Below are 21,004 nucleotides of genomic sequence, written 5' to 3'. Positions count from 1 at the left end.
GGGCTGAGCCTGGGGCGGCGCGGCGCATGCGCCGATGATAGGACGCATGCTCGGTAGCTAGGAGGCCTGGGAAGCTAGTTTTCTCCTGGCCCTGGGGAGCTGCCGGTCAGCACCGGGCGCTGCCGGTAGCGCGCGCCGGGCTCGTCTCCTCGCTGCGAGAGACCTGCTCAGCCGCTCGACTCCGGCTGCCCCGCAGCTCCGGACCCTGCTCCCGCGACGTGCTCTGGGGGGCGCGAGAACCCACCCAGCTCTTCCCTTCCCGCCTGTAACGATATAAGGGGGTGGGGGGGCGCTCCGCCATCCCGGCGCTGTGAGGCGTGGGGAGGGGCCGGCCGGCCGGTCTGGGGCAACGAGCTGCCTGTGCCCGGCTGGGGGCTCCCCTGAATGTGGGGGGGATCAGTGCAGCCTCCGTGTGGGTGGGGAGCGCCCCATGGCCAGCTCCCCGCGAGGGTGGGTTGAGGGGTCGCGTTGGAGAGTGAACGCCCTTGGCCAAAGGGTGCCAGGCACACGTAAGATCCTCGCTCTTACGTCGGCGGCCCGCTGTGCCGGCGAGGGGGCTCACTTTGCGCGTGGTTTGCCGTCACCACTTTGCAATATCGGCTATGGCGGCTGCTCTCCTAAAGCTGCTCCCTCTAGACCCAGGGGACGAAGGCACGCAAAGATGCAGGATGGGACCTGCCACGTTATCCACTCTGGGAGCCAGGCTCGGCTCCCCACTTAGGATCACGGTTCCTGGTGGCTGCTGTTTGTGCACTGCCTGGCCCAGAAATGATTTGGCTGATGGTTACCTGCAGCTTGATCTGAAATGTAAAACTTCAGGTTTAGCTGCAAGCAAGTTGAAAGGTCTCACGCTGAGTGTCAGTCACTTGAAGCTTTTGGCCTGTCACCGGTTGAGAAAAGTAACAGTGAAAGTGGTCCTTAAGAACCTTACCGTGAAAAAATCCACCCCAGAAGCAACACTACAGGAGATAGTCAAAGAGCTGCTGAGGAATGTGTATGTTTCTCTTCACCATGTTGTTACTGCTGCCCCAATTCCTGGAAATCCAGTGGTGTGTGTTGAAATACTGGCTGTAGATGCTTCGACAGAAGAAGCTGGCCTGATAGCTCCCAAAACTAATATAAACATTAAAGAAGTAGTCACTTTAGAATGGTACAGACACTTGTCAAAGGACACCGCAAAAATTTCAGTTGCAGGAATGGATGATTTGGGCAGCTCTTTGAAAGAGATGATTGTTTTGCCTTTCCATTTTCCCAAAACATTCAAAAAGTTGGGTCTTTCTGCCCCTAGGGGAGTACTGTTGGTGGGCCCTCCAGGTGTGGGGAAGACTCTTCTCGTAAAGGCAGTTGCAAGGGAAGTGGGGGCGTATTTGCTTTGCATCAGTGGTCCAGCTATATATGGCTCAAGACCTGGAGAAAGTGAAGAGAATTTGCGAAGAGTTTTTGAACAAGGCAAGGAATTGTCCAGTGAAGGACCAACCATTCTCTTTATTGATGAAATTGACTCTTTGTGCCCTAAACGGGGAAGTTCAAACAGCATCCCTGAAAATCGTATTGTTGCTCAATTGTTAACTCTTATGGACGGCATAGGCAGTGAAAATGAGATGGTCATCATGGCAGCGACAAACAGGCCCGATGCCTTAGATCCTGCACTGAGGAGACATGGTAGATTTGACCGAGAGGTGAGCATAGCCTGTTCCTCATGTTTTGTTTCTGACACTTTAATACCATTTGTCATTTTGCTTTTGAAAAATCGGTGAAAAAGGGCCTAGTGGTAATGTTCTGTGGTGTCGTGTCGGCTGATCAGGTTTGATGCCCTATTTCTCACTGTAGAACAGTGACCTACAAAGGAGAAGAAAAAGTTACCTTTTTGCTGCTTTATAATGATGCTTGGAGGGTTTTTTCCTCTTCTTGGTTTTTATATAATTGATTAAAGGTTTATATACTAAATATGGACTTAAACTGAGGCATTTAACTGAACCACACAACATTTTGATTAAAAAACTAGAATGATACAAAATTAACATGGCACACATTAAATGGATTAAACTGGCTAACAGACAATTACATTATGAGACCTGTAAATGGGGAATCATGGCTGATTAGGTTTATTTCTAGAGGGGATTTCACGGGGATTGGTTCACCTAATCACTGATAAAATTTGCAGCAGACACAAAGATTGGGAGCATGATAAATAATGAAGAGGACAGGTAATTGCTCTGGATCGTATGATAATTTGGAAACAAGCAAGCACTATGAGATTTTTTTTAATACAGCCAAATGTAAAATTATATATCTAGGAATAAAGAACATGGGCCATATTTACACGATGGGGGACCCTATCTTGGGAAGCAGTGTCTGAAAAAGACTTGGGGGTCATGTTAGATAATCAGCTGAACACAAACTCCCAATGTGACACTGGCCAAAAGGGTTAATGCAATCCTTGGACGTATAAACAGGAATATTGAGTATGAATGGGGAAGTTATTTCTGTATTTGGCACTGGTGCAACTGCTTGTGGAATACTGAAGTTCTGGTGTCCACAATTTAAGAAAGATGTTAATAAATTGGAAGGGGTTCAGAAAAGAGCTATTAGAATGATTAAAGGATTGGAAAATATGCCTTATAGTGATAAAGTCCAGGAGCAAATCTACTTAGCTTAAAAAAGTGAAGGTTAAGGGGTGATTGCCATCTATAAGTTTCTACATGGCAAAAAAAAAAAAAAAAGCAGGGAGGGCTCTTCAGTCTAGGAGACAAGGGTATAACATGATTCACTGTCTGGAAATTGACTTTCAGACTGGAAGTGAGGCATACATTTTTAACAGTGAGTGTAATTTACCATTGACACAATTTATCAAGGGTTGTCGTGGATTCTCCCATCACTGGAAATTTTTGAATCAAGATTGGACGTTTTTCTGAATGAGCTGCTTCAGTTCAAACAGGAATTGATACAGGGAAATCCTGTCAAGCCTGTGTTGTACAGGAGATTAGACTGGATTATCACAGTGGTTTTATAATCTAAATCTATACCCTACATTTCCAGGAAGTCTCAATGGACACCTGCTGAATTAGTAGCCCTATTATATCAGATGCTATGCAAATGAAACCTGATTAACTGAGGCTAGGTCTACACTCAAATTATTACAAAATTGGTTATAGTTGAGAATTATTTTAACAGCATTTCTGTACTGCAAAAACCCTAGTGTACATGCAGTTATGCAGCATAAAAGTACTTTTGCTGGTATTCATCGTTTTGCTTGCTGAACTGGTATAAGTTCTACTGCAAAAAGCACTTTTTTGCCAGTATAAGTTATATCTACACTAGGAGTTGTACCAGCAAAACTTCTAGGGTAGACCTGGCCGCGAGAAATGAGCTGAGCTAGTGGTAGCAAGAGCGGACAGTATTAGCAATAATGTATTAAGATAGACAAGACTAACTTCTGTCAGTGTGGCACCTTTCATAAGCACTAAATCTACTTCTAAAATTTAAAAGTACTGTATTCTAGGGAGTCTTTGGACTGTGTGTAAATTGGTGATGTTCATGTCTAGTACAGGTAATTCTAAAATCTTCTAAGAACAGGTGGAACCATGCTAATTCACACACACACACACTTTACAATTCACACACAAAATTGACACTTTTTGCTCCTTTCATGAAAGATTAAATAGCAGAGCACTATCGTGAGAACTCATTTTAGTTAATGTACTAACTTCATATATTTTGTAAAAATATACCACCTTTGCTTGTGTTTTAGATCTATATCAGACATCAAATACTAACTTACAGTTATCAAAATAAATTGACAAAAAATACAGTCAGCAAAGTGATGCATCCTTGTTTCCTTTATTGTCTGTCTGTGTACTCACTAAAACCTTGAACCTGCAACAGACTCGATGCCAGGGTCTAGTCCAGGATCATGGCCTAAAATCAGTAATTCACAAAGATTATCCCAGTCAGTTCAAATTTGGTAAGTTCTTCCATACTGCATTCACACTTTTATCTAAATTTTCAAGATTTGACAGCATTATTAACAAGTGAAATACACAGTTTGATTGGTTATATTTTAGCAGGTTTTCAATAATTTATGCACATTCTCTACTCAGTTTTATTTTATACTTACAGGCCTGTTGGTCCTTTTTTGTGCAGTCATATTTTCTTTGTTTATTCCACGTGTTACTTAATTGTATAGAGATTAGCTTTATTTAACAGGGCATAGAGTAATCATTCTCCATGGGGGTTTTTTAATCTGATGTGTGTCTTGTATTTTAAATAGAAAATTATCACTAGTCTCTTGTGTTCTTATGTTGCAAAGAAGTGATTATTTCACTATTAAATCTCCTTCTGATTAATCTTTCAAATATGACTTTAGATACTAGGTGGCATTCTTTTGTAAAACATCTATTCGTTGAAATGCTACTAACCTGGAAAATTAAATAAGTGTAAATGAAAGGTACTTGTATTGTCCTATATATTTTCAGAGTATTATAGAACCATTAATTAATCCCTTGTGAAACAGTGTAAAAAGAGGAGAATTTGCATGAGGGAGTCTAAAATACAGACAACATAAGTGACTTATCTAGGGCTACAGAGTGACAGAGAAATATAGCAAAACACTGATAAATTTCCATTTATTGTATTTGTTTTAGGTTATCATTGGGACACCAACACTTAAACAGAGAAGGTCTATTCTGCAGTTGATTACTTCTAATATGCCTATTTCCACTGATGTTGATTTGATTAACCTAGCAGAAATGACAACTGGATATGTTGGAGCTGATCTTACGGCATTCTGCAGAGAAGCTGCTATGCAGGCTGTTCTCCACAGCTGTTTGGTAAGGAGTCAGATTAAACAAGAAAGATGTCGTTATTCACATTTATCACTTTTCCCAACTAATATCACTCTACTTTAATATATAAAATGAATAATTCAGGGATGAGAATATTCAAAATAAGCTAGCAAACGTGTTATAGATGTAATTATAAGCTTTGCTACTGTCTTTCAATCCAATCACCAAGTGACTGCCATCTCCTTGAATGAAAAGGTGATGTGGAATATCTTTATTCTCTCCATGAGCTTTTTAGTGTTGTACAAGGCAGAGAATGTAAGTTTTTTCATTGAAGAGCAAATTCTATACATTTTTTCCACCTAAGGTCTCTTTTATAAGCTACAGGCAATTTATATAAAAATCTGTTTCTTAGTAAGGTGAGCCATGTAGTAGTTTGTGTTGTGGTTTGCACAAATAGAGACTTATTTTGTTTGTCTAATATTACATGACATATTGGCCCGAAGAGAACAGTTACAAATGCCCATAGTGCAGCATTAATATTTCTGGGATGTTGTAGATATAGATCTCAGGGAAGCATTATTTGTTAATCTTTCTTCCCCCTCAGTCAGGACTGCTAGGAGAGGGGGAGCAAAGGCTTCAGTTGCTCCCTTGTTCATCAAGATGGAGTGGAGGGGCAGAAAAGAAGTCAAGGAGTGCTTCTGTGAGATGGAGATCCAGAATATCTCTGGAATCATAGAAACTATGGGAGATGCTGGTGCACTTCACTCTCCTCCCCAGATGGTGATAACAGGGGAGCATTTTATTTATAGAACCTCCATCACCATCGATCCTGTACAAAAATTTTAAAATGATCATTAAAATAAAGTTGAGCCATTCTGTCAAAAAATGGTCAAAGAAAAAATAAACCAAATTGCTGTTGTCTGTGCTGTGTACACTGCTGACTCTTCTGCAAAGTGCAGCTTATTACATTTTATTATGAAATCTGTAGACTTCAGCAAACGTGATATAGGCGGGGTAGCTTGCCAGGCTGCAGGAGACCCTACACTGGAGGGAAGGAAGAAGGTCCAATAGCTTGCAGACAGTGGGGTTTTTAGCCCTGTGCTGAATTTCTCCACTATGATATAGAGCAGGGGTCGGCAACCTTTCGGAAGTGGTGTGCCGAGTCTTCATTTATTCACTCTAATTTAAGGTTTCGCGCGCCAGTAATACATTTTAATGTTTTTAGAAGTCTTTCTATAAGTCTATAAGATATAACTAAACTATTGTTGTTTATAAAGTAAATAAGGTTTTTTAAATGTTTAAGAAGCTTCACTTAAAATTAAATTAAAATGCAGAGTCCCTCAGACCGGTGGCCAGGACCTGGGCAGTGTGAGTGCCACTGAAAATCAGCTCACGTCCCGCCTTTGGCACGCGTGCCATAGGTTACCTACCCCTGATATAGACAACATAGTGTCCCTCAGATTCATGCTCTGCTTGTAGAGCTGTGTCTAGCCAGCATTTCTCAAATGCGGCCATTGGGGGCTTTTCTTGTGGCCAGAGCCTCCTGGACAGTGATGGGGGACAGGGTAAAGCAGTGGCCCCTCCTCTGAGGCTGCCAGCAGGGGTTGGGTCCTGCTCCCTTCTGGAGAGACAAATGCTGGAGGAGCAGACTGCTAGTGAGTTCCCCACCTTCCCTAGGGCCCTCCACATTCCCTCTTAGGCTCCCCCCCCCATCCATTCTCCCCATTACCTCAGGCCTTCACTGCCACCATACCCACCTCCCCATCCAGGGCTTAATTTGTCCCTGGGCTTGCCAGCGCTGAGTAAGTCTTCTGCTGTGAAAAGTGAAATCTGTATGTTTGTTAATATCACTTTTCACAGCAGCAGACTTACTAGCTAGCAAGTCTTTAAAAAAGCAACCCAAAACACACAATAAACAAGAACAAAAAAGACAAGAACATGCAAAGCACCCTATATGTGTTTCTGTTCTGTTTAGTTCCAATAAAGAATAGAGACGAGATTATTTTTATTATTGAGTTTGCAAAAAATCCCAACATAAATAAATTGGAATGATTTGGACATGTATATGTGCATATTTATTTCTGTCTTTCCTAAACTTAAATAGGAATTTTAGTTAAAATTTTAAGAGTGGCCACCAGCAAGAGTTGGTGGCAGCACTCTGAGGCCACCAAAAAATTTGTTGTGAGAGCCCCAGGTTATACTATCAAACTTGGTAACCCTAAGTCGCCACTGGGTGATAGCAGCAGTGGAAGCTACTAGTAAGGTAGACAGGACTCATGTGGGGCATTTTTAGGTGACATGATAGAAAACACCTGAGTCCTGTTTACCTTAAAGCATCTACCTCAGGTGTCATTTGAGGAACTGCATTGGTGGTGAATTATGGCTACAAAGTTTTCTAATGTAGACAAGAAGAATATGCAGAGCACTGAACAATACCAGGGATCAGCCTGGCCTTCGATGAAATTTAGCATGAACTGAGGATGAAAAATAGATCCATAATCCAAGATTTTTGCAAGCCTGTATTCTAGAGTTTGAGGTGAGGGGATATGTGATGATTGGGTCTACAAATTTACCCTAGTTGTGAGCATAACTCTAAAAAGTACATGAAAATTCTTAAGCGATCACAGCCTATAACAACAAATGTTGATGGGAAAAGTTATGAATAGGAAACAGACTGAATTAGTCCAAACATAAAGGCCTACAGATGTAATGCAAGGACTGTATTAAGATCGTGCCTGGTAAACAAGAAAAGTATGAAACCAGAAATCAGCGGACCAAAATTGGTGGATCAGAAAGTGGCCTAATTGGTGGACAAAATAATGAATGGATGGGCTATTTTGCACACAATTTCCTTTGTGAGTCCTTAAAGCAGGGTTTCTCAAACAGGGGTCGCCGCTTGTGTAGGGAAAGCCCCTGGCGGGCCGGGCCGTTGTGTTTACCTGCCCCGTCCACAGGTCCGGCCGATCGCGGCTCCCACTGGCCGCGGATCGCTGTTCCAGGCCAATAGGAGCTGCTGGAAGCGGCAGCCAGTAAGTCCCTCGGCCCGTGCCGCTTCCAGCAGCTCCCGTTGGCCTGGAGCAGCGATCCACAGCCAGTGAGAGCTGCGATCTGCCGGACCTGCAGACGGGGCAGGTATACACACCAGCCTGGCCTGCCAGGGGCTTTCCCTACACAAGCGGCGACCCATTTGAGAAACCCTGCCTTAAAGAAAGAGACTCTGTGAGGGGAAAAAACTAGTTACTAGAACAAGCTCTACCATAATGGCTATCATCCCCATTGTTTCCTGGGACCCTGATCTGGGCCAGAGAGAGGGACCTATATGACATCACCACCTCTACCAGCTCCAACTGAATCCCAAACACCATGTGGGATCCAACTTCAACAACAGCAGTTTCAGCCCATCTCAACTAACTTCTCTGTATCCAAAAGGACAGTTATTGTCATTTTTGATATCTAAAAGAATGGCAAAAAAGGGGATTCTCCGTCTCAAGACTTTCTCCAGCTAAAAGTAAAGGGAGCAAGAGACGCTGTTAAAATGAAAGCCTTATATAATATTTTACATTTCAAATGTTTTAACTGTTTTTCCTTTCTTTTATTAAAGGTTAAAAGGATTTTTAATGGAGTATGTGCCAGGGTACTAAACAGGCTGAGGTCTCTGTATACCAAACCCCAGACATTATTTAACACTGTTTAATGTTGGACAGTGACTGGGTTATGTTAATTCCTTCGGTCCATATATTTGATCTAAATGCATTCTGCTGTATTTACTGGAACAGATACCTGAGTAAATGGGGACATTTCTCTCATATTTGAGGGAGCTAGGAATCCTCTATGTAGTGACCCTAAACCCCAGGTTTATCAACAGCTTCCCTCACTAGAGTCCCATATGGCAGAACTAGAGTAGATTCAGGAGAGAAGCAAAGATACTCTCTCAAACATCAGTCTTTCAAAAGTGTCCGTCCCTGTACCATAACAAAAAATGTATCCAGCCACAATGAATGCACACTATTTTGTTGGTGTGTGTGTGTGTACTTGTGTCTGTCATACGTAAACTCTTTAAGATAGGGGCTCTCTTCTTTGTCAGTTACATTTGGCATATTGTAAAACGATGTGGATATCTAATGTAGCTATATAAATTATTAATGATTCAAAGGAAGAAACAGTGCTTTCCTTTTTTATTTGTTCTTTGTGCATTTCTTCAGGATTCAGTTCACATGTTGATTAACATGGCAGATTTCCATGAAGCTTTTAAAAAGATTCAGCCATCTTCCTTTCGAAGCAGTGTTGGACTAATTGACTTTAAACCTGTTACCTGGGAACAAATTGGTGGTCTTGAAGATGTGAAATTAAAGTTAAAACAGGTAAAGTGCAGAGCACATTTAAACAAAACTATAATTTCTCCCACCTCCTCAAACTGTTCTATACACTGCAGAATTGAAAAGTTTTCTTATGGGAATTGCATCAGTCTTTAATTCGTATTTAAAATTTTATTCCTAATTACTTAAAAATATTAAAGCACCTTTTTGTATTTTCTTAAATCAAACTAATATTGCCTATACACAGGCTCTAACACCTTGTGAGTAATTCAATTTACAATCTCAAAATATCGCCCAGGAGCATACCATAGAAAATCAACACATCAGCCAGTAGAGGGCAGTTACTGCAGCAGCATATACCCATCTCATTCCAACTACCCTCAACCCTTGAGAGTCTATACACTTTGCTATTTCAGACCAGAGGGGAAATGAGTTCCAGAGTCAACCAATGTGCCCTTTCAGAGAATGCCCTACCCACTGCCCTATCTCCTTTATAACAAAGAGGGTCAAATTGGAGTATGTCCGTTGACCTCAACTGTGGTAATACAGCAAGGTAAAGAGCAGTACTGTGACCAGTAGTTTTATTGGCTAATGTGTCACTAGATACATCACTGCAAATGTTTCATCCTTTCTTTATTTACAGAGTATTGAGTGGCCTATGAAGTTTCCTCAGGCTTTTGTGAGGATGGGACTGTCTCAGCCAAAGGGTATTCTCCTATATGGGCCACCAGGATGTGCCAAAACCACTCTGGTGAAGGCTGTGGCCACAAGCTGCCATTGTTCCTTTCTTTCTGTTAGTGGTGCTGACCTTTTTTCACCTTATGTTGGAGATTCAGAGAAGATTTTGTCTCAGGTTTGGTTTTTAACATATGATGTATAATTTGCTTATTTTTGTATAATCACTCCTATGTTTTGCTTTTTAAGACATTAAGGCCTGATTCTCATCTGGTCTAAACAGATACAGCTCAATTGACTTCAGAGGAGCTTTTACCATTTACATCTGCTGAGCATATGTCCCTAAGTTATATTTCAAACTCATTTCTTTAATCTACCTATTGTGTATGGCTTTTTGTTCTTTGGTTGACCTTAGTATTAAGTTAGGCACCTAGAGTCTGCTATACGGTAAATATAAACCAGATTGGTATCCATTGAGTGTTGTAAATAAATATTTATTTAAAATGAATTAGTTAAGTAAAAGTGTAGAAAATATATAACAAGAGTTTTCAGTTGACATAGTGGAACTTATACATTCATTACAACATTTTAAATTAATTTTATGAACCCAATAAAAGGTTTTTCGCCAAGCAAGAGCACATACTCCAGCAATAATATTCCTGGATGAGATTGATTCTATCCTAGGATCTCGATCAGCCTGCAAAATTGGACATGGTGCCCCAGAGAAAGTTCTTTCTGTCCTTCTTAATGAATTAGATGGTGTTGGCATTAAAGTCACAGAGAGAAGAGGAAATAAATTACAGCTTGAAGGTGATTGTCAAGAACAAAACGAAAAGGAGAGACAGGTATGTACACTCGCATATATAGGAAGACGGTTCGTTTTTATTGCTAAAGTGGCTCCAGAAGTTTAAACCATTGGTTTTCACAGATTAAAACATTACTTTTCTGCTGCCTTTGACAACTTCTTGATAGTATCCAGTATGTTCTTTTACATACAACATTGGAGATAGCTAACATGCTCCTGCTATGCTGTTAAAATGGATTTCAAGGTGGTAGAGTTACATCCTCACCCCCATTCTGGAATACGGAAGAACCTTCCATCCCCACCATAATGTTATCCTTACACATGCTTCATTCTTTTTTGTTTCCTTTATTTTCATCTGTAATTTTTTTCTCTCCCTCAATTTTTGTGATATATCACCTCTGAGTACCTTTAAAACTTCTCCTTTACTCCCTCTGCATGTTAGAATATCATGATTCTGAATTCTTAGAGCAGCAGACTTTGTACATTATTAACCCCTTGTTATTTAGTTATCCTCTTTTGTTTCATTTCTGCCTTTTTCAGTAGGAGTCCTGTCTCTGAAATTTTCACTAGAGCATTTTAACAGCATTGTCTTTTTACTAACTTGCAGTTGCTCTGTCCCCATGTAGTCTGCTTTTAACTACCTAAGCTGAACTTTATTCATTGCATGTGATCTTAATTTTATTTAAATATTTATTTAAAACTATTCCTGATTACATTTAAGTCTAATAAATTAAGTCAATAATAGTCACCTATTCCCCATTACTGGGTATATATTTCATCACTGTAAATTTCTGTGACTTCCCAGTTTGTGGTGTCAGATTTATTGCTGCTATAATGAATACACAATATGTTTTAATAAACTTTTTAGTACTTGTTGCCATTTTAAACAGTTATATAAACCCTTGAAAATGTTGTATGATACTGCAGTCTTATGTCTTTTCTGCACTCAACCTGACACACACAATCTTGCTAGACTCTGACCACAAGAAAGTTCCATATGCATTACCAGAGTGGATATTGATTCTTCTTTATTGTATTACATATTGGTATATTGGCCTACACAAAGTAGAAACGTTTGTGAAAAGGAAAGTGATTACATATGGATATATGCATTTATTCTTTGTATTGCCTCTCTTTTTCTCCTCTTAGTTTACACTTCTAAATTATACTTGTCCTGTAGCCTAAAGCATATAAAACACTGTATACCCATCTAATTTGCTGCATATATAATCTCATTCAGATAGAGTTTCAAGAAATTTTGAACAAAGATGTCATGATAGTTGCTGCAACAAATAGACCAGACAAATTGGATGATGCCTTGTTGCGTCCTGGAAGGTTAGACAAGATCATCTATATTCCACCTCCAGATCAGAAGGTAATGCATTATAAATCCGTACACAAATTTAAATAGAGGTGTGAAGTTGTAGGTATACTATTTCTTAGCAACAAAAAGAGGCATAGTACTATAGTGTATGTAAGTGTGTGTAGCTGTTTGCACTGAAGATCAACTACTAAATTTCTAGCTTTTAAAATAAATATGAAAGCAGCATGGATTATAAAATATCATTTAAATTATATAAAAATGTACACCCTTCAGACACTTTGACCAAGGCACAGGCATTTCTGGCACTTCCTGACTTTTGAATGCTTGATGATGATATATTTGCAAAATCTGGCACTTCCTAACTTCTGAATGCTTGAATTGCCTGTGCTTAGATCAGTTTATATTACAGTAACTCCTCACTTAAAGTCGTCCTGGTTAACGTTGTTATGTTGCTGATCAATTAGAGAACATGCTCATTTAAAGTTGCGCAATGTTCTGTAATAATGTTTGGTAGCCACCTGCTTTGTCCACTGCTTGTAGAAAGAGCAGTCTCTTGGAGCTGGTGGAGGCTTGAAACCAGCGTAGACCAGCAGTCCCGCTATCAGCTCTCCTAAGTTCCCTGTGCGCAATTACCAGGCAGTTCAGGTGTCCCTCCCCCCACTGCCATGTGCTGCTCCTGTCCTCTGCCTTGGAGCTGCTCCCTGGAGCTGTGTGTGTGTGTCTGTATGGGGGGGGAAAGGGAGGGAAGAGGGAAGAAGAGTGCTAATGTCAGTGTATTCCCTGCTCCTCCCCCCCCCCCCCCCCGCTCCTGTATCCCCATCTCCACAGAGCGGGAGGGATACCACAGGGCTCAGAACAGAGGGAGCTTGCTGATCTACCTAAAAAGGCAGTGTACTTAAGAGTGGGGTCAGTGTATTTGAAGGGGTAACGCACATCTCTCTCTCTCTCTCTCTCTCTCTCTCTCTCTCTCTCACACACACACACACACACACACACACACACACACACACACACGATGTGTGTCTCTGTCTCTCTCTGACGTGCTGTCTCTCCTCCCTCCATTTGTGCTGCCTTGTAGAGTGTGAGGCTACATTAACAACAATGTGTTAACTCTTGAGGGCTCAACCGAGAGCTAGTTCATCATTTAGCAGTAAGGCATTCCCTGGGAAGTATCCCACCCTCTTACTTCACCACCTCAACCAAGCTTCACAATCATCATTGCTGTGTACAGTATTAAATTGTTTGTTTAAAGCTTATACCGTCTGTCTGTCTCTTGTCTGGCAAAAAAAATTCCCTGGAACCTAACCCCCCACTATTTACATTAATTCTTATGGGGAAATTGGATTTGCTTAACATTGTTTTGCTTATAGTAGCATTTTTCAGGAACATAACTGCAACATTAAGCAAGGAGTTACTGTACTAGACTTTGCCTTGGAAACTGAACTGTTTCTCTGAAACTTTCCAGAAAATGTCACCCAGAAGCAGAGGGCAAACATGGAAATTTCAGTCCAAAAGATTAAAATGTTGGTAAAGGTATAAGCAACTGAAGAAAGTGACTTAAAATGGAAAGTATTAGACAACCTTAACCATAAGCATTGCTGCGAGATCTTGCCAACTCCCTACTAAAAAAACCCACCACCAACCAACATAGCATGGATAGTTGAGCATTCTACATTCTTTTGGGGTTTTCTTTGTCTTGCATTCAAGTTCTTCAGATAGCCTATACCAAGTTAGGGGTGGGAGCACAAAGGTACAAAAGAACCCCACCCCACCCCCCAAAAAAAGGCAGCAAGATCCAGTGATAAATGATTTTAAGAAGTCGTGAGATGATGTAAAAATTGTAGCAATTGGTGAGAATATTGCCGCAAAACTATAGCTTAGTGTCCTGCAGACCAGTAAGATACCTGGCAGCCCAACTAGATTTTCATTCAGACTGTTAGTGTTCAGAATTCAAGTCAAGATGCCCTATTGATGAATTGTTATTGAGCTTTGCCAATAAAATATTTTCAACTGCTGTCTTACTGTCCACCTTGAATGCATCATATGATTACTCTGTGGTAAACTGGGTTTTTGTTTCTTGGCACTCGTTTGCCACAAGCAGAATGTTTGTTTGTGGCTGTAGTATAGTTGAGTTTAGAACTTGCAAAGTAAAGTACTAGCCAACATGAGTAAAGGTGGCAGAAAATAGGCCTAAACAAATACTTTTAATAAAACAAATAGTACCTAAGTGACTGTCCTTTGTCTTTTGTAATGTGCTTGTATCATAGGGAAGGCTTTCTATTTTGAAAATTTGCACAGAAAAAATCCCAATAGATTCTGATGTGTCATTAGAATACCTAGCAGTTCAAACCAAACTCTTTTCTGGAGCAGATATTGAAAATCTCTGCAAGGAGGTAAGAAGTTTTTTGTTTAATCAGTGAAGTAAGCTGGGAGGGATAGCTCAGTGGTTTAAGCATTAGCCTGCTAAACCCAGGGTTGAGCTCAATCCTTGAGGGGGGCCACTGAGGGATCTGGGGCAAAATCAGTACTTGGTCCTACCTAGTGAAGGCAGGGGGCTGGACTCAATGACATTTCAAGGTCCCTTCCAGTTCTAGGAGATAGGATATCTCCATTATTTTTGGGGGGAGGGATAGCTCAGTGGTTTGAGCAGTGGCCTGCTAAACCCAGGGTTGTGAGTTCAATCCTTGAGGGGGCCATTTGGGGAACTGGGGTAAAAATCTGGGGATTGGTCCTGCTTTGAGCAGGGATTTGGACTAGATGACCTCCTGAGGTCCTTTCCAACCCCTATGATTCTATGAATACTTTAGATGAAGAGAGGCCAAATTATAGAATATTCTAAGACATTTTGTACTTACCCTTTTCATTAAAAATTGAGGAAAAGACAAATGAACAAAATTTTATACCAGCTGAGTGAAAAACATATGTTGTACCAGTAAAATACACCCAGTAAATAAGGGATCTGTTAGTACTGAAGTTGAACGAGGTGCAAAATTAGAATAAATTGCTCCTCTGGAGACACCCAGAAGCAGCAGTTTGTGGAGCCTGGAAACTCTCCCTGCAGGAGATTGTATGGAGAAGGCAGATGATGCAACTTTACTAACTTGGATTTTTGGGGAGGAGGGTAAATCCAGTCCTGCAGAAAGATAGTTCTAGTCCCTCTCCTCCTGTCAAGAGCTCCTATCCTTGGACAAACACACAGTGCTCAAAAACGCCTTCAAATAGTGCAAGTAAGGAGCCTGAATTATTTCTGTTTAGTAGAAACAACGTAGGCACATATCCGCTGCGTAGGGAGATGAGCATGCTGTGAGGAGTGCCTTCTCTTCCTGTGTCCCAGACCTGCCCCTCTGAAAATCATAGAGCATATTGGGAGCATGCTACCAAAGTGACTCTACCTCTCTTACCTACATTTACCAGAATCTGCTGGGTTCTGTTTACTCTCTCTTTGAAGCAGAGAGTAGCATTTAAAAGAGTGAATGATAAGCAACATGGGTTAACTTACAAAAAGAGAAAAATGATGCCAAACAAACCTGATGGATTTGACAATATTTCAGGTTAGCTGGAGTAAGGGACTACTCTAGTACTTGCTCCAGAACTTATCTTCTTTCTTTCCTTTTCAAAGCCTTACTTAAAATCCAGATAAATTTCTCCCTTGTACTACACATCATAGAACTTATTGCTGAAATTAACATTGATAAATTGGAAGAAAAAGACTAGGGCAAGGGAGATATGTCCACAAATATTTGAGGTAATGTATTTGAGGAAGGGGGAGGTTAGGTAGAATATCTGAAGAATTAAGAGACCAAGGATATGTCTTCTAGCCCAATCAACTAGATGCAGTGAGTGAAACAGTATTAACTGAATTTGGAATAGAAGAATAAAGAAAACAAACTAACATTTGTATTATCTGATAAATTGACATTTAATGTTTACCTATTGGGTTTTTTTATCTTGAATCATATAGTACTATGTCAAAACACTGGACTAATGTTCATTTTTATTTTTAAGTTTTGAAAAGATTGATTTGCAACATCGGAGCTCCTGACAAAGTTGAAAACATTTCAGATTCTCTAAATCGAGGTGTTTTGTTTGTTTTTTTTAAGGCTGCTTTGCAGGCATTACACGAGAATGGACTTGAAGCAACTAGTGTGAAACATGAGCATTTTGTAAAATCACTGAAGACTGTAAAACCATCATTAACTCCCTCAGATTTGGATTTTTATGAAAAATTATTTAATAAGGAAGTATTCTCTTATATCAGAAAAATCTGAAGAATGACATGTAAAAATTGGTGGGTTTTTTAATCTGTTATAATTTTTTATAAATGCATGATTTTGTATAACACTGCTTCTAAAAGTGACCTGCAGACAAAGGGCAGAAAAGTTTTATGGTACCCATTTTCCCTTCCTTACTGTATAGAAAGAAGGATTTATATATATTCATTCTGCTGGTTTTTGACACAGAAGTATTAAGCATGGTCTGCCATAAGACCTTCCACCTCTGAGTCCCAGTCAGTCAGCACTTCTGTGAGCCAGAATTCAACTCTTAATACCAGTACCAGTAAGAGATCTGATGCAGTCTGAGAGGCCATCCACAACCACCAGAAATCTTTGAGGATTTACACTGTACATTGAAAGCTGCCTTTAACTGAAGGCACAAGGGTATTAAATCTTAAATGAAGATTCATTTTCTCCAGACCATTAGATTATTGAATTAAGTAGGTGTTAACAAAATTAAATTCTTAAACAGTGTGAATAATAGTCACTTCTCATCTCAGTAAGATTTTTACTACTTTTGTACTGTAATGTTGTCATGATCCTACTAGCTCCCAGTGGGCCATATAGTCCTAAACTAGACAAGAACTAAATATCTAGTGCAAAGAAGAAAGCTTTTAGAAAAAATAACCTTTTGTGCCATATTTATACTTTAAAAAGAAATAAAAAGGGGCATAAATTATTTTTTTCTCGTGCTGTTCACCTTTCACACAAGGCTATATTTGCAATCATCATTTGAAGCACAGATTTTTTTCCCTATGGACTGCAACTTGCATTATCTTGTGGGTGTGCTGCTTTTTAATATTGTATTATAGCTTTCTGGTTTTGTATGTAATATAGCAAGGTTTTACTTGTTCTAGATTACAAAAATCTTTCACATTAAAGGAAAAATAAAAGTTAAAATCTTGTTTGCATTAAATAGAATAGTCTCTTTAAAGTACTGAATTTTTCAGACCATATTCTTCTGATTGAGTAAACTAAACTTGAATGGCAGAGACTTGCTTAATTTTGGGTCCCTTACACTGTAGCTATTACATACTTTTCCACATAGCAGGTTGATTTGGACTATACTTCAGTCTGAATTGTAAGCCAAGCCTTTCACAAATCAAAAAAGTCTTTATCCAGTAATAAGTTCTATCCCGCATGATAAAGTCTCTTTCTTAGGGCTTATTTGACAGTTTATCAAAATTGAATTTCCAAGTGTAGATGAGCCCTTATATTAAAACTGTAAGATATATATTAGGCTGCCACAGACTTGCTTTTGTTTCAAGCAAGTTGTTCAACTTCTATAAGGACTCCTTTCCTGTTGTCCCTCAGATCCCAAAATCAGAGTGACAGTGCAGTGGATATGTACTACGGTTATGAATACTGTGGAATTGCTACATTTTGATCTATGAATATTGATATGTAATAATGGTATGAATACTGTATATGTGACTGTCAGTGAGGGGAAGATTTTTTTGTACTGGGTTATAAGACTGCCCTGTGTGAATGCATTGTGCTAACTTGCACTTGGCTTAGTGGAATGTTTTATATGCCTATAATGCTTGAATTCAATGGGAACTGTACAGTTCTGCAATACAGTGACTTCCCAGATAAGAATACCTACATACATGCTAAAAGGACAGTGGAGGCCAGTGGTTAGACATAGGGATCCTACATTTAGCCTCCAACATGCTGTAAATCTTGTTTTGCCAGGCTGGGAACTAGAGATCAAAAGATTAAAGAGTTAAAAAGCCTGTGATGGTTGGGGGGGGGGGGGTTTGACTTATCAGCGAGCTGTCTAAGCAGATAGGCTGTATAGAGCAGGGGTCTCAAACATGCGGCCCGCGGGCCGCATGCGGCCCGCGGAGCTCTTCCCTGCGGCCCGCGGAGCTCCCCAGGGGAGCTCCGCAGGGGCCCCCAAGAGAAAAGCGGAGGCTCCCGCCTCCGCCCCTCTCCTGGAGCCTCGGCGCATAGAGCGCCGAGTCTCCGTCCGAGCGCCTGAGCCCCGCCCCGATCCGAGCCGCGTGGGGAGGGGGCGGGGCTGGGAGCTCTGGGCTGAGCGCTGCGCTCGGCGTGGAGCTCCCAGCCCCGCCCCCTCACCACGCGGCTCTGAGCGGGACCGCCGGAGACGCGCTCGGGTAAGGGGGGGGGGAAGCGGGACCCGCCGGGGCCGGGCCGGGGGAAGGGAAGCGGGACCCGCCGGGGCCGGGCTGGGGGGGAAGGGAAGCGCTCAGGGCTGGGGCAGAGGATTAGGGTGCGGGGGGATGAGGGGTTCATGATGTGGGGGCGCTCAGGGCTGGGGCAGAGGATTAGGGTGTGGGGGGATGAGGGCTCTGGCTGGGGCTGAGGATTAGGGTGCAGGGTCCTAGTGCCTGCCCTCCGCCAGTACTGGCAAGGCAGGCTTCCCTTACCCTGAGCCTCTCCAACCCCAAACCCTCAGCCCCAGCCAGAGCCCTCATTCCCCCCGCACCCTAATCCTCAGCCCCAGCCCTGAGCACCCCCACATCATGAACCCCTCATCCCCCTGCACCCTAATCCTCAGCCCCAGCCAGAGCCCTCATCCCCCCACACCCTAATCCTCTGCCCCAGCCCTGAGCGCCCCCACATCATGAACCCCTCATCCCCCCGCACCCTAATCCTCAGCCCCAGCCCTGAGCACCCCCACATCATGAACCCCTCATCCCCCCGCACCCTAATCCTCAGCCCCAGCCAGAGCCCTCATCCCCCCGCACTCTAATCCTCTGCCCCAGCCCTGAGCGCCCCCACATCATGAACCCCTCATCCCCCCGCACCCTAATCCTCTGCCCCAGCCCTGAGCGCCCCCACATCATGAACCCCTCATCCCCCCGCACCCTAATCCTCTGCCCCAGCCCTGAGCGCCCCCACATCATGAACCCCTCATCCCCCTGCACCCTAATCCTCTGCCCCAGCCCTGAGCGCCCCCACATCATGAACCCCTCATCCACAGCCCTCACCTCACACTCCAAACCTCTTCCCTAGCCCTGAGCCCCTTCGCATCATGAACCCCTCATCCACAGCCCTCACCCCACAGCCCAATCCTCTTCCCTAGCCCTGAGCCCCCTCCTGCATCATGTACCCCTCGCCCTCAGCCCCACAGCCCTCACCCCTGCACTCCCTCCTATCCCCAAACTCCGTCCCAAAGCCTGCACCCCCACCCCCTGCCGCAGCCTGGAGCCTGCATCGAGCACAGAGCCTGCATCCAGACCCCCTCCCCCACCCAAACTCCCTCCCAGAGCCTTAGGCAGTAAATCTAAGTGCGTGTTTTGTCCTTTGAGTGAGGTGCATTACTGAGTGTATATATTTATTAAAACTGCACGCGCTTAGGGGAGGAGGTGGAGAAGAGACAGGGCAGGGGCGGGGCCTCATGGAAGGGGTGGATTGGGGGTGGGGCCAGGGGCAGCAAGGGGGCGTGTCAGTGATGCGGCCCTCGGGCCAATGCACTAGTCCTCATGCGGCCCTCGGGGTCATTTGAGTTTGAGACCCCTGGTATAGAGGAACCAAGGAAGGAAGGAGTCCAGAGGAACTGGGCATTCTGAGATTCACAGACTGGTAAGCATTAGGAGAAAGTAGGCATGGACTTTATCCTGATTTATAGTTTTTTAAATGTTTAATCTGAAATGGTTTTGTTCTAAATAAATTATACTGTGCTTTAAGGAAGCTGATTGGTCACTAATTACCACTGTCAGTGCCCCAGAGGGAATAGAACTGCAGGTCCTCAGCTGAAGTCAGACCTAAGGTGATTGCAGTTGATACCACAGGTTACTGCCACCCAGCACCTGGTCTGAGAATAGGAGAAACACACAATTTCACCCCAAGAAAAAGAGAATTGCCTGAGGCCCAGAGGGGGTGTGCTCAAAAAGATCAAAGTGGAGGAAGTGCAGTTAGCCTGTTAATCGTGATACAGATCATTGTCACAAACAAGGTGAGAAACTGATTAGTGTCAGTTAGAATCTGGGGAGGCTAAATATCCTTGGGGGTGTCTATTATCTGAACTGACTTACTTTCACCCTTTAATCCATTTCCCAGATCATCTGCAGAAGTCACTGTCAAACAAATACTGCATCTCTACAAGACAGTCCACTAGGTCTGCAGCTCAGATAAATTACGATTTCAATCATCTATAAAATGAGACAGCAGGACAGTTAAGGATTTTTAATTCACATCCGTACTTAAAGGTCTAGTCTGGATTTTGGATACAAGATCTTCAGGAGTAAAAGGCTTTTCTATAATCTTAAAAAAACAAAGACTGAAGTGCCAGAGGATCCTGAGGACAAAATGCTTGTATGAATAAAGTATATTAAGTGCCATTGACTGTGGGAACTGTGAGCCACTAAAGTCATGTGTAGGTTCCTCACAATCTGCAAATACGTGTATCATATAACTTGTATAGTATTTTTAGAGGTAGACGTACCAGAAGCACTTTTGGCTATTGCAGGTATATAGCATCACTGAAATGAAACTGCCATTTGGTGGTTTGCCTGTTTTTGTGAACCCATTTTGGGAACCCATTTTGTCCAAAAGAATCTTACATCATCTGTTGTTGGATCAGTAATGAAACAAGCAGATACCAATACAAGCACAAACCTATTTAAATAAGACAGTCCAGAGGTAAGTAAGTAATTCGTGTTGTGGGGAAGAGTGGTGTTTTTACTGACAATCTTTTTGTCAATCCCCAATTTCCCTCCTACATTCCATCATCCTTTATGCGTTTGCATTGTAATTGGAAATGTTTGTTAAAAATACACTGATCTGGAAGTGAATGATTAAATATTTTTACAAGTGTCTTTCTTTGTTTTTGCTTTTAACTTGGCAGGGAAGGGGTT

General features: G+C 42.1%; 1 protein-coding gene across 3 annotated transcripts; it reads left to right on the top strand.

The window, feature by feature from the left end:
• Positions 1 to 325: 325 nt before the first annotated feature.
• On the top strand, positions 326 to 20,965 carry SPATA5L1 (spermatogenesis associated 5 like 1). Of its 3 annotated transcripts, XR_006572412.1 has the most exons (10): positions 326 to 1,679; positions 4,644 to 4,829; positions 8,987 to 9,145; positions 9,744 to 9,953; positions 10,393 to 10,620; positions 11,821 to 11,955; positions 14,172 to 14,297; positions 16,005 to 16,192; positions 19,836 to 20,103; positions 20,208 to 20,965. XR_006572412.1 is itself a non-coding variant. In XM_044979580.1 (9 exons), the coding sequence occupies exons 1-8, from the start codon at positions 603 to 605 to the stop codon at positions 16,170 to 16,172; spliced, it is 2,289 nt and encodes a 762-aa protein (XP_044835515.1). In that variant the 5' UTR covers positions 326 to 602; the 3' UTR covers positions 16,173 to 16,192; positions 19,836 to 20,236. The 3 variants fall into 3 exon arrangements, 2 of the variants coding, with proteins under 2 accessions (XP_044835515.1, XP_044835514.1); XM_044979580.1 differs by having other exon boundaries at positions 19,836 to 20,236; XM_044979579.1 differs by lacking the exon at positions 19,836 to 20,103 and having other exon boundaries at positions 329 to 1,679.
• The last annotated feature ends 39 nt before the right edge of the window (positions 20,966 to 21,004 follow it).

The sequence above is a fragment of the Mauremys mutica genome, chromosome 11 (assembly GCF_020497125.1).
Source record: "Mauremys mutica isolate MM-2020 ecotype Southern chromosome 11, ASM2049712v1, whole genome shotgun sequence".
NCBI lineage: Eukaryota > Metazoa > Chordata > Testudines > Geoemydidae > Mauremys > Mauremys mutica.
This window is presented reverse-complemented; position numbering and strand designations above follow the sequence as displayed.

Coding starts and splice junctions, on each gene's coding strand:
- SPATA5L1 (XM_044979579.1), top strand. CDS start 603: ATGGCGGCTGCTCTCCTAAAGCTGCTCCCTCTAGACCCAGGGGACGAA. Junction 1,680..4,643: donor ATGGTAGATTTGACCGAGAG/GTGAGCATAGCC, acceptor TATTTGTTTTAG/GTTATCATTGGGACACCAAC. Junction 11,956..14,171: donor TTCCACCTCCAGATCAGAAG/GTAATGCATTAT, acceptor CTTGTATCATAG/GGAAGGCTTTCTATTTTGAA.